Raw genomic sequence first — 13,407 nt, 5'->3', positions numbered from 1 at the left:
AACTCCCATCACCCCTGACTACTGGTCCTGTTAGCTAGGGATGATGGGAGTTGTAGTCCCAAAACATCTGGAAGGCCGAGTTTGGGGATGCCTGCTTAAGAGTGTCAGAAGAGGCCTGTTGGTTAGGCCAAGGGCCCACCTAGCCCAATGTCCCACTTCCCACAGTGGTCAAAGAGATACTAGTACCAGTTGCCATGTTTTGTTATGTTTTACACCCCATGTTTCCTCCAAGGAGCTCAAGGTGGTGCACACACTGCTCCCCCTCCTCATTTCACCCCGTGTGAGACTGCCCCGTGTGTGGATTCGAACCCTGGCCTCTCCCAGTCCAACGCCCTAACCACTACCCCCCCCCTGCTGAGCCTCAGCCTTCCTTTTCTTCCTGATTTCTGTACAGAGTGCTCTGCATCCACAACTTTGCCGCAACTCCTGTCCTTGCCCCTGCAATTACAGATGCACTGGGTAACTTGCTGCCCAAAAGCAAACTTGGAGCAGTTCTCATTCATTGCTTCTATCCTAGCGCTTTTGTGGTTGGGTGGCTGCATTTTACCAGCACGCAAGTGAGCAGGAGCGTACCTGGAGGAACCTCACTGCAAAATAATCCTTTTTGTGTCACTGTTGAGTGGTGGGGTGGGGAGAGTCCGAAAGCAAAGGCCTTTCTGCAGTTCTGTTAAACTCCTGAGAGTTCCCTTCTCCCTGGAAAGATGGCAGCAGCCTACTTTGTGTAGAGCCATCCTCTTCCCAGATGTTTCTGCCAAGCCCACACTACAGCAGAGCGTTGAGGCTGGGGCCCTTCTCCTGTTGTTTTTCCCTCATGTGGTATTCTAGGGTAGACTGCCTCTGAAGAAAGAGGTTCCATTGGGCTGCCATGACAACGACGTCCAGACCAGTCTTCAGCCCAGGGGCTGTTGCTCCTTCTTGTTGCAAAGGCACCCTTTTCTGAATCGTAACTGCCAAACCATAAATCCTGTACATTAGCCTGATTTCACAAGACACATGTAGCGGATGAGTAGCTCTCTGGAAGATCTTCCATTACTCCTTCCCCTCTGCCCTCACCCTTGTCTTCCCGGCAGCCTCGTGGACTAATTTGATTGGAGGCAGGGTGTCTGGATTTCAGCCCTCTAAAGAGGTCTCCAAGCATTGTGAATTTTATAGTTCTTCACCACTGATCTGGAAGCTCTGTTCCTTCAGACGCAAGCCCAAAACTGGACAAACGACAAACACAGCTGAGATGTATAGCCTCCCTCAATGTCCAGCAGCCCAGACTAAGTGAGCACAGGGCAATTGGGAGCTTTGGAACTCCCTGCCTCTTGAGATGTAGCAGGCACCTTCACTGTACCCTTTACAGCACCTGCTAAAAAACTTTTGTTAGACAAACCTACCCAGGTGTTCAGAAAGTTAATGCAAGTCTTACAGTAATCTGTTTTTCTTCTATTGTTGTTTTAACTTTTTTAAATGTCTGAAGTTATTGCTGTTAATTTTTCTTAGTGGTACTTTTATTGTTTCATCTTTTTGTAAACTGCTTTGAGGCTTTTTACAATCAAGCAGTGTATAAATTGTATGTGGGCATAGGATGCTGGCATCGAATTGGCCCATTCTGGTTTCACACAAGTCCCTAGTCCAGGGGCATTCTTAGTTGGTGTGTGCACAGCTAGTAACTTTCTTTCTCCAGCTGGCAGCCCCTGTGGAGCAGAGAGCAGGGGGCCCCTAATAGTATCAGAACAGGCTAACTTCTGGGTCAGACCAAAATTCCACTTAGTCCAGCCCTCCTCGGTGTGGCCAGCCAGATGCCCATGGAAAGCCTGGCCTGAGTGCCACATCAGCTCTCCCCACCTGTGATTCCCAGGAGCTGGCATTCAGAGACAGAGGAAGTAGGATGAAGGGGATGCAGCTGCTCACCTACAAAGAAAGGTTTTCATTCTGGAGAAAAGGCAAGTAAGAGGTGATATGATAGAAGCTGGAAGATTCAGGATGGATAAAAGAAAGTGTTTATTTACTCAGCGCATAGTTCAACTGTGGAACTCACGCCCAAAGGAGGCTGTGATGGCCACCAAAAACGATTGGGCAGTTTCATGGAGGAGAGGGCTGTGCATGGCTGCAAGCCACAATGGCTCTGCTCTGCCCCCGCGGTTGGAGGCAGCCATGCTTCTGAATGCCAGGTGCTAGAAGGAGGAGAGACGATGGTTCTTGTGCTCAGGTCTCATGGGTTGGCCACCGTGAGAAGAGGAGGCTGGGCTGGATGAGCCATTGGTCTGATCCAGCAGGCTCTTCTTATGCTCTTATCCACAGGAATACTGGTTTAAACCCCGCACTCCCACACACTGGGCAGGTATTGGCCTCCATCTTTTGAAAGAGCATGTGGAATTGTTTGCTGTTGTGGAGAGAGAGGGAGAGGGCAAACAGGCCATTTCACAGCAACCCATGAAGGTCACAACTAAGAGGTCTCCTGAGACCTGAGCAGGATGCATCCCACCCCTTCTTTCTGGTCTCTGGGTTCAGGTAGAGTCATCTATCAAGAGCGAACCTTTGAAGGAAGTCAGAGAGAAGAACGGATGTGTCAGGAGGGGGCTGAGGGATTGATTGGCTGGGAAAGGCTCCAGCCTGTGGAGGGATGGATGTTTCTAGGCTATGACGGAGCCCTTTCCTCTTATGAGTAATCATGCAGGATTGGGGGAGGGCCATTGCAGGCAGGGCAGATGCTTTGGACCATCGAATTGCAGAGTTGATGGGGACCTCAAAGGTCCTCTAGTCAACCCCTGCAATGCAGGAATCTGAGCTTAAGGATCCCCATGATGGCGCTCTGCACATGTCCAGAAGACTGGTCTTACAGATCTTTTTGAAGTAATATATTCACTGTGACAACAGATATGAATCACTTTGGCTATATAAACTGTAAAGGTAAAGGGACCCCTGACTGTTAGGTCCAGTTGTGGATGACTCTGGGCTTGCGGCGCTCATCTCGCTTTACTGGCTGAGGGAACCGGCATATATTCCAGGTCATGTGGCCAGCATGACTAAGCGAACCAGAGCAGCGCACGGAAACACTGTTTACCTTCCCGCCGAAGCGGTACCCATTTATTTACTTGCACTTTGATGTGCTTTCGAACTGCTAGGTTGGCAGGAACTGGGACTGAGCAACGGGAGCTCACCCAGTCACGAGGATTCGAACCACTGACCTTCTGATCGGCAAGCCCTAACCCCAAGGGTCATCTAGTTCAGCCCCCCGCAATGCAGGAATCATAGCTAAAGAACCTCTGGCATGTGGCAATCTGAGCTCTGCTTAAACACCACCTTGCTGCACAAGGCCACAATCCTGCACCCGCTTCCTCCTGAGTACACATGGGTAGGACTGTGCTGTGATGCTTTCCTGGCCACTGGCTAGCAACCTCTGCTCCTCCATGAGCTGAACTTGTGGGGGGGGGGGGTGCCCTGCTTTTTCATTTCTGGAAGATTCTGGGTCACTCATTAAGCCCTCGGAAATTGTTGGTGTCAATGCCAGGGGAAGTGGGGGGCAACGCTTCTGCGGCTGCGAGGAAGGAGCAGGTCAGGTTGCAGCTTGGAGACCTAAAGAGCAGCCTGCTGGTAGCAAAATTAGAGGGCATAAACCATTCATCCAATCAGCCCTTCAGCTGGCTGGAGCATTGGGCTAGGCTCTCACTTAAACCGCTCAGCGTATGCAGTTTCCAGTTATAGTTGCAAGCAAATGGCATAGTTAGCAAGCATATAACAAGTAAATGCCCTAGAGCTAGGGAGATCAAGCCCAGATCAAGGCCCCCCCCTCACTTTGGAAGATTACTTATAACACTAGACTTTGTGGACATCCGACGAAGCTGAATGTTGTAAGTTTCAGGACAGATAAACGGAACGACTCCTTCACTCAGTGCATACAGTAATTAAAACTGTGGAACTCCCTCCCCAAGCAGGGCGTGAGGGTGACCAGCTTGGGTGATGAAATCATGGAGGAGTGGGATGTCAGTGTCCACTAGCCATGATGGCTGTGCTCTGCCTGAACACCAGTGGCTGGAAGCCAGAGGAGGGGAGAGGTCTGGTGGTCTCTCCCTCCCTGGAGGTTTTGAGACAGAGGTTGGATGGCCACCTGTCGGGGGTGCCTTATCTGTGACTCCTGCATTGCAGGGGGTTGGGCTAGACGACTCTTTGCGGGTGGGTCCTAAGTCTGCAACTGGATGATCTGGTTGGCCGTTGTGAGAACAAGATGCTGGGCGAGGTGGGCCACGGGCATGATCCAGCAGCCAGCCTCTTCTTACATTTGCTTTTGGGGAGACCCCTTTGGGACCACCAATCTGACACCATCTCACCACTTGTCCCAGGCCCTGAACTGCGGGGTACATGGCACCGCTCCTCCGCGTTCCTCACAGTGCGCAGCGGGTGCTCGCTCGCTTGCTCGCAAGCGCACGGATGTTGACATTTTCGGCAGCTGTGGCTCCCTTCCCCAGCTACAGAGCAGCCAATCAGCAGCTGCGGGAGCCAGATCAAGCTCAAAGCTCGCAGTGTGTGTTTGTGCGCCTCTGCTGCTTTGGCGATGCTGAGCAGGGGCCAGAGGAGGGGAAAGGAGGTGGGCTGGGCGAGGAGGGGGGAACCAGGTGGTTGGGAGCAGTGGGAGAGACGGCCCCCGTTCGGTTTTTCCTTTCCTCAAGCTTTTTCGGCACAGAGAAGGAGGTGCCCAGCTCTCGCCTGACTTCTCCCGCAGCAGATGTTCCATGCCAGGCCACAGCTGTGAGACGGTGATGGGGCGGCGATGGAAGTCCCTTTTGGTGAGGCCTGGGGGGGGGGGACAGGACTGATCTCTGTTCCGGAGAAAGCAGTATCCCCAAAAGCTTAACCCTTTTGCGCCTCTCCTGCAACGGCCTTTCGGAGCATTGGTAGCTGCCTCCACTGACACTAACAGCAGATGTTCCCGGGGGGGTTCAGGCAGGGGATTTTAGAGATTGGGGCCTGGGAGCTTCTGTATGCAAAGCATGGGCTCTGCCACTGAGCTGTAACCTTCCAGGGAATTTCAGATAGGTTGGTCTTTGCCAGCCGTTCCTCAGAGTTGCTGAGAATTGAATGGGGGGACCCTCCACTCACAAAGCGTCAGTTCCCGGTGTCGGAGCTGCAGCCCTTTTTCCTTTCCCCTAACTGTTAGCCTTTAAACTGTAGGCTCCCTGGGGCCAGGGAGCTATCTCCTTTCCCGTCTGCATGTACAATAGAGAGGCGTCACGATCCAGAATGGTGTAGTGGTTAGCATTTCTGACTGGGACATGGGAGACCAGGGTTCATATCCCTGTTGGGCCATGAGGTTCGCTGGGTGTGACCTTGAGCTGGCTTCTCAGCCCAGCCAAGCCTCACAGGGTGGTTGTGAGAGTTAAACTAAGGTGGGGGAGGACCATGTAAGCTGCCTTGAGCTCCTTGGAGGGAAAAAGGTGTGATATCAATGCAATTAATAATAATGATAATATTTAATGATTGCTCAGTACCCAGTTTAAATAATAGAGTTGCATCATCTGATGAAGAAGCGTTGCCCAGTTTCACCCTAGGAGAGCCATACTTTAGCCCAGCCTAAGAATTTAGCTGATGCAGCAGCTCAAAAAGCCAATGCAATTCTGGGCTGCATCAAGAGGAGTATAGCATCTAGATCAAGGGAAGTAATAGTACCACTGTATTCTGCTCTGGTCAGACCTCACCTGGAGTACTGTGTCCAGTTCTGGCCACCACAGTTCAAGAAGGATACTGACAAGCTGGAACGTGTCCAGAAGAGGGCAACCAAAATGGTCAAAGGCCTGGAAACGATGCCTTATGAGGAACGGCTTAGGGAGCTGGGTATGTTTAGCCTGGAGAAGAGAAGGTGAAGGGGTGATATGATAGCCATGTTCAAATATATGAAAGGATGTCATATAGAGGAGGGAGAAAGGTTGTTTTCTGCTGCTCCAGAGAAGCGGACACGGAGCAATGGATGCAAACTTCAAGAAAGAAGATTCCACCTCAACATTAGGAAGAACTTCCTGACAGTAAGAGCTGTTCGGCAGTGGATTTTGCTGCCAAGGAGTGTGGTGGAGTCTCCATCTTTCGAGGTCTTTAAGCAGAGGCTTGACAGGCATATGTCAAGAATGCTTTGATGGTGTTTCCTGCTTGGCAGGGGGTTGGACTGGATGGCCCTTGGGGTCTCTTCCAACTCTATGATTCTATGACCTTGGGACTTCTATAGACGCAGAACCTTCTTCTGCCTCTCCCTCTACACAACACAACATCCCAAGCCTCCATGCTTCTTCCATTTTCATTGTGTCCCCACATCAGTTTCTGCATTGTAAATCCCTTTCAGCAGAGACCTGTTCTATACTTTGCAAGCGCCAAGGACATTGATGTGCCATAGGAACCCTTATTATTAAGAACAGGCAATGGATTTATTTAATTAGCTGGTGCAGTTTGTATCCGGGCACAGCCAATTGCCTGGAAGCAAAAAACGCCAAGCTCCCTTCTTCTCACTTGATGCATGTAAACCTGTAGGTCTTGTTGCAAGGGCTTCCAGTCTGAAAAAGAGAGCCAGTGTTGTGTCGTGGTTAGAGCGCTGAATTAGGACCTGGGAGACCAGGGTTCAAATCTCCACTCAGCCATGAAACTGACTGTAGGGCCTCAGGGGGCCAATCACTGCCTCTCAGCCTAACCTACCTCACAGGGTTGCTGTGGGGATTAAATGAGAGGAAGTACCTAACATATGCCAGCTTCAGCCACTTCGAGAAAAAAGCTGGGGTGGGAATGGAATGCAATAGTAGAATAGAATAGAATAGAATAGAATAGAATAGAATAGAATAGACATTTGGGGAATAAGAAAAAAGGAAAGCATATGTTATGATGGTACTTGGCGTCTTAATTTTGTGCGTATGGGACCTTCTGCATGCAAACCAGGTGCTCCACCACTGAGTTATAGCTCTTCCATAAGGTTCTGCTCTTGCCAGGCACTCCCTTCCTGCTTATGGGGTGCCTTCAACTTCCTGCATCATCCCTGGAGCCCTAATTTCAAGTTTACAACCCATTCCAATGATCCCAGGGAGGGAGGAGGGGAAAACAGATGGTTGTGAAAGTCTGCACTGGTTTTGTCACTATCTGCAGGGAGGTTTTCATTTATCCTGCGTCTTTGCTCCCTTCTCCTTTCCAAGACACCCCGAGTATTTGTTTTCTTTTAAGCTGCTCTGGGACCTCAACAATGCCCATTCTGTCCGTGCTGCATTGTTGTAGCTGACTTAAAATTATTCCCATCATTGTCCAAAGAAATGAGGGGCGGGAAATGTTGTGGAGCCGGCTTCCTTTCCTTGTCTGTGGGCGGGAACGGATTACACAATAATCTTTAGCAGATTTTCATTCAGACCCAAGAATGTAAAATTATTATCATTATTAATTACCCGCCCTTTATCTTAAGGTCACAGCACTAAAACACAGCATTAGAAACTGTTTAAAACAGCCTACAATCACAAAAAATAAGGTGTGTTCTAAAAAATATACACTCCTCCAGTGTCAAAAGGCATTTTCTGCGTTTGCCGGAAGCTGACTAATCAAAGTGCCTGACACACCTCTCTCTAGAGGGAATTCCTACCAGCTGTTGCCGATCTTCTCAATTCTGCCTTTCCTTTCCCTGAATTCCCTGCTTGATCTCGCACGACCAAAGGTCCCTCCCATTCAGCCAGCCTTGACCATGAGCCAAAGAAAGATAGTAGCCTGAAAACATGTTTGCTGGAGCAATGGAGCACACAAACCTTCCTGCTGCCCAAGAGGACGTTGTGCTCTGGCCTTCTCCGTGTGCTCACTCACTTGCCTGCATGCAATTCTGGGTTATTATTCATTCATTCATTCATTCCCCAGCCACTCTGGGCAGCTTCCAACAAATACCAAAATACATTAAAATATCACAGATTAAAAACTTCCCTAAACAGGGCTGCCTTTAGGTGTTTTCTAAATGTCACGTAGTTGTTTATCTCCTTGACCTCCGATAGGAGGGCGTTCCACAGGGCGGGCGCCACTACCGAGAAGGCCCTCTGCCTGGTTCACCTGTAGCTTTGCTTCTTGTAGTGAGGGAACCGCCAGAAGGCCCTTGGCGCTGGATCTCAGTGTCCGGGCTGAACAATGGGGGTGCAGATGTTCCTTCAGGTATATAGGACCGAGGCCATTTAGGGCTTTCAAGGTCAGCCCCAACACTTTGAATTGTGCTTGGAAACGTACTGGGAGCCAATGTAGATCTCTCAGGACCGGTGTTATGTGGTCTCGGCGGCCGCTCCCAGTCACCAGTCTAGCTGCCGCATTCTGGATTAATTGCAGTTTCCGGGTCACCTTCAAAGGTAGCCCCACATAGAGCGCATTGCAGTAGTCCAAGCGGGAGATAACCAGAGCATGCAGCACTCTGGTGAGACAGTCCGCGGGCAGGTAGGGTCTCAGCCTGCGTACCAGATGGAGCTGGTAGACAGGCACCCTGGACACAGAATTGACCTGTGCCTCCATGGACAGTTGCGAGTCCAAAACCACATCCAAAGCATTTTGTGTGGCAGTTGTGGGGAGATTTGGAGAGGTTGGAAGGTTGGAATGTGGGTAAGTAAAGTTGCTGAGAGAGAGAGCGTTTATATTTAGTTTAAAGTCTCTTCCGAGTCAGTTTGTTTTTCTGTTAAAGCCAACCTTTTGTTTTTCTTCTGTATACTTTAAACGGTATACTGCTAGTCAGGGGTTTCATGCTAGGTTGGGAAAAATCTTTAAACTTTTGGTGGTATGTTTTAGCCAAGTCAACTTCTGTTTGCGTATTTTGTTTTTCTATAAACTCTGCGTGAAGCGTACTTTGAAGGGCCACTGGGAAACTGGGGTATATGATTTATGTTAGCACTCTTAATACTCAGTTTCCCCCAATATTATTTCGCAATAGAAACATGCCTGCATTAGAACCACCACTTCCTTCCCGCCTGGCCTTCACAAAGGCAGCCTTCACTTGAAATGTGTTAGCAGGCTTCTATTTAAAATCTCCGGTCCTCAGCGTCTTGGTTTACAATGGTGCTGATTGCGTGTTGCTTTGCCTTATTGGTTTTTAACCCAATCCTATTGTTTTATCTTGTTTTATTACACTTGTGAGCTACTTTGGGAACCTGTATGGATGGCTGTTTCCCTGATGTTGGGAAAGATTGAGGGCGCTCAAGGAGAAGGGGACGACAGAGGATGAGATGGTTAGACAGTGTTCTCGAAGCTACGAAGATGAGTTTGACCAAACTGCGGGAGGCAGTGCAAGACAGGAGTGCCTGGCGTGCTCTGGTCCAGGGGGTCACGAAGAGTCGGACACGACTAAACGACTAAACAACAACGTGGATGGGAAGGGCTGTAGATCAGGGCAGAGCATCTGCCTTGCAAACAGAAGCTCCCTGGTTGAGCCCCACTAGCCTCTCCAGGTGGGGGGCTGGGAGAGACTCCCTGCCGGAAATCCAGGAGAGCCTGGTGGACAATATTGAGCTCCTGGCCGTCAGGATAAATAATACTGAGCAGGATGGGGCCCATTGTCTGACTAGGTACAATGTACGTGTTTTTGTGTTTTTGTGTTGTAAACTGATCCTGGGATGAAGGGCAGTATAGAAATTTGATAAATAAATAGTGAGACAGGTTGTTATATTACTAATTACAATCCAGGTGTGCTACTGGTCCAATCTGACACTTCTTTTTTCAAGGGCTATTGTGAAAAGCAATGCTTGGCGCTGTCCGTGGTGCTGGAAGGGTGTGGCAGGGCCCCCTCTGATCCTCGCTGTTCTTGCCTTCCCCTCCCTCCAGATCCCATCTAATGCCCAGGCTGAAGGAATCTCGCTCCCACGAGTCACTGCTCAGTCCAAGTAGCGCTGTCGAGGCCCTGGATCTCAGCATGGAGGAAGAAGTGGTCATTAAGCCTGTTCATAGCAGCATCCTGGGGCAGGATTTCTGCTTCGAGGTAAGGCGTACCCCATTGACATCCAAGGAGGCTGTTGGCTGGATGCCCTGCTTTCAGGGTGGGTGGGTGTGCACTCCTGAGAGTTTGACCCCTGTGGGAAGCAGGAGGTTGGACTTGGCGGACCTTTGGCCTGACCCAACAGGGTTGCTTTTAATGTTCATTTTGAGCCATGACAATCACTTACGTATTGCTTGTTTTATTGCAGGGGTGGGGGGTTGTACCCCGCTTTCCATCTGAAAAGCCTGTCAGGGCGGCCTACATACAATCAGAACAAGACAGTCCTTGCCCTCGCAGACTTGCAAATTTCCCTTAAAAAAAAAAAAGACTAACACACAAGGGGTAAGCTGCAGGGAGGGAAGAGGAAAAAGAAAAACCAAGGCACCAATTCCTATCATAACCACCTGGCACAGTTCAGTGGCAGGCTTGACTACTGTAACAATTTGCTCTATGCAAGGCTGCCCTTGAAGCTGTCCCAGAAACTCCAGCAGGTGCAGAATGCTGCAGCGAGGCTCCTCACTGGATCCCTGCCATGGGAGCATATTTACTCCATGCTTTTCCAGCTGCACTGGCTCCCGGTGGAGTACAGGGTCAGATTTAAGGATGCTGGCTTTGACCTTTAAAGCCCTTTACGGCCTAGGACCCTTGTACTTACGGGACCGTCTCTCCCGGTATGCCCTGCGGAGGACCTTAAGTTCCATAATTAGTAACACCTTAGAGGTCCCGGGTCTGAAGGAAATCAGATTAGCCTCAACTAGAACCAGGGCCTTCTCAACACTGGCTCCGACCTGGTGGAACGCTCTGTCTCCTGAGACCAGGGCCCTGAGGGACCTGATTTCTTTCTGCAGAGCCTGTAAGACAGAGTTGTTCCGCCTGGCATTTGGCCTGGAGCCAACCTGACCCCCTCCCCCATTTCCCCTTTCCCTTCTGCATGAGGCTGCATTTTAATTTTAATGTATTTAATCTTGTTCTTAAGTTGTATTTTAATCAGTTGTTTTATTTCTAGTGTTAGCCGCCCTGAGCCCGGCCTTGATTGGGGAGGGCAGGGTATAAATAAATTTTATTATTATTTATTATTATTATTATTATATTTTCTCCTGGCTGGTACAAAGCATCTCCTAGCATATCCATTCTAGGAATGTTATACTTGACTGCTATGTCGAAACAAAATAAAAAAATTCCTTCCAGCAGCACCTTAAAGACCAACTAAGTTTTTTATTTTATTTTGGTATGAGCTTTCGTGTGCATGCACACTTCTACAGATATGCTGAAATAGAAGTCCCCAGATGCTTATATATAGAGAAAGGGTGGGGAGGGGTATCACTCAGAAGGGTGGTGGAAATGGGTGATTGACTGACTGATAGCTGTCGACTGCAAATGGTCTTGCATGAAAAAGCAAGGGGTGACTGCTATGTGTTTCACATCCCACAGTTAGTTAGTCATTGCATTCCCATCTCACCCTTTCTTCCAAGGAACTCAAAGTTGTGTACATGGCTCTCCCATCCACCACAACAACCCTGTGAGGTGGGTCAGGCTGCGAAGCAGTTGCTGGCCCAAGGTCACACCCAATGAGCTTCATGGCCAAGCAGGGATTCGAACCCTGGTCTCTCCCAGATCCTAGTCCGGCACTCTGACCACTACACCACACTGGCTCTCCCAACAGTAGAGTGGGGGGCTGCCTGCCTGCCCGCCCATCCTCTGGTATCACAATAAAGTCAGGGATTGGGGGCTTGGAGTGGGGACTTCAAAGCACCTGGCAGGTGCCCCATTGCCTTCCCTACACCTGATGTCACATATGACATCTGGGGCAGAGCAGGCAAGCACAGTTTGAGGGAAACAGCCCCACCCCAGAGAGCCCAGTTCAGAGATTCCTTACCCCTGCCCTTATCCTCATTTCCAAGAGACAAACTCTTGGCACGGTGGGGGGGGGGGGAAGCAGGATACTTCAACTGTGATTTGAGGGATATTGCGGCATTTTCCTGTGGTCAGGAAACGGGGCTGTCGGCCTTCAGTGTGGCTGTTGCAAAACGAACGGTGCAAATTACTGCAATTGGCATATACTTGCTTGCTTATTTTATTCATTACATATGAATGCTACCTTTTCCTCCAAGGAGCTCAAGGTGTGGTGTGCATGGCTCTCCCCCTCCCCCATTGAAATCCTCACAACAACCCTATGAGGTAGATTAAGCTGAGAGAGGCAGTAAGCGGCCCAAGGTCGCACCTAGTGATCTTAATGTGGCCAAGTGCAGATTTGAACCCCCGTCTCTCCCAGATCCTGGTTCAGCACTCTAACCACTATGCCACCCCTGGGTCTTAGTGTGGTGCATCCTAATTCCAAACCCCAATGGCCCCCCACCCCAATTCTGTCTCCTTGCCCACAAGCTCATCCTGCTCTCTGCCAACAGAAATGTGGCTTAGCTTGAGGGCAGGATAGCCAGGAGGTGGGGGGGGGCAGAAGCATTGCCATGATTAGGATTTTGAAAACGTGGCTTGGATACAGGGAGAAGAAGCTGAATATGAGCACAGAGTGTTGGTGGTCTTGCACTCAAGGAAAAGCATCAGGAATGGAGGGAATTGAACTGATGTCCTGGAAACAAACCTCATGGGGAGGAACATCAAAGTTAACCTGAGACACCAAAGCCATCTGGGCAGGGGGGGGGGGCAGGAATTGTTCTGTGGGGCTGGAGGGAGATCTTGCTGCTGCACTTTCCCTACCTTGAGGGCAGAGGCGTGATCCTCTCACACCAGGGTGAAATTGGGTGCCTGTTGACCCCCCAGGGCTGAGCTAGGTGGAGAAATGGTCTGAACCGAGGCCATAGCTTGCTTGCAGAGAATCTGCTTTGTGTGCAGAAGGTCCCAGGTTCAAGGCCAGGCATCTCCTTGATTGCTCATGCAACATCGGGAGGCGCAGGCAGCCTGACTGTTTGGCTTTGGGGCTGTGTGTCTTTGGGGCTGTGGGGGGAGAGCTTTGTGGTTGCAGAAGCTGTGTGCAGGATTTCTGCATGCTTTTTCCATCCACAAGCTCGTCCTGACTTAGGAGCACACACGGCAGCCACCAGCCTTCCCTCCCATCGCTCCCGGCCTCCTGCTGCCCCTGCCGACCTCCAGAGGTGAGCGCATTGCTCCACAGGAAGACAGGAAGTCAAAAACATTGATCCCTCTGCCTCGGTGTTGCTTACACTGACTGGCAGCAATAGCTCTCCAGCGTTTCAGAAGAGAGTCTTTACCCAGCCCTACCTGGAGGTGCCAGTGGGGGTTGAACCTGCATTAAAGCACCTACTATATACCACTCGGCTATGGTTGTCTCCCTCAGAATGGAGCATGATTTGAGCCCTCGTGCTTCCAAGTAACAGGGCAGCATCCAATGAAGTTGCCTTCCGCCAGTACTGTTTTTCTAGAAAAAGAGGTGGTGGAACTCACCATTTAGTGCCTCCCTTGTTTTCTTATAATGGCAATGACACCCACATGAGAGGTGC

The 13,407-nt window shown here is 50.1% G+C and overlaps 1 protein-coding gene across 13 annotated transcripts in view; it reads left to right on the top strand.

Moving 5' to 3' along the window:
• DAB2IP (DAB2 interacting protein) overlaps positions 1-13,407 on the top strand; it is a 328,791-nt gene that overhangs the window by 212,246 nt on the left and 103,138 nt on the right. For 12 of the 13 annotated variants that reach the window (XM_060270258.1, XM_060270257.1, XM_060270265.1 and 9 more), the window contains one exon: positions 9,781-9,934. In XM_060270258.1, coding sequence (XP_060126241.1) covers positions 9,781-9,934 — 154 coding nt within the window. Of the gene's footprint in view, positions 1-100; positions 4,770-9,780; positions 9,935-13,407 lie in introns of those variants that run through there. The other variant, XM_060270264.1, reaches the window with a different exon arrangement.

The sequence above is a fragment of the Zootoca vivipara genome, chromosome Z, assembly GCF_963506605.1.
Source record: "Zootoca vivipara chromosome Z, rZooViv1.1, whole genome shotgun sequence".
NCBI classification, from domain to species: Eukaryota; Metazoa; Chordata; class Lepidosauria; order Squamata; family Lacertidae; genus Zootoca; species Zootoca vivipara.
The sequence above is the reverse complement of the archived record's forward strand: the minus strand, read 5'-3'. Positions and strand labels throughout refer to the sequence as shown.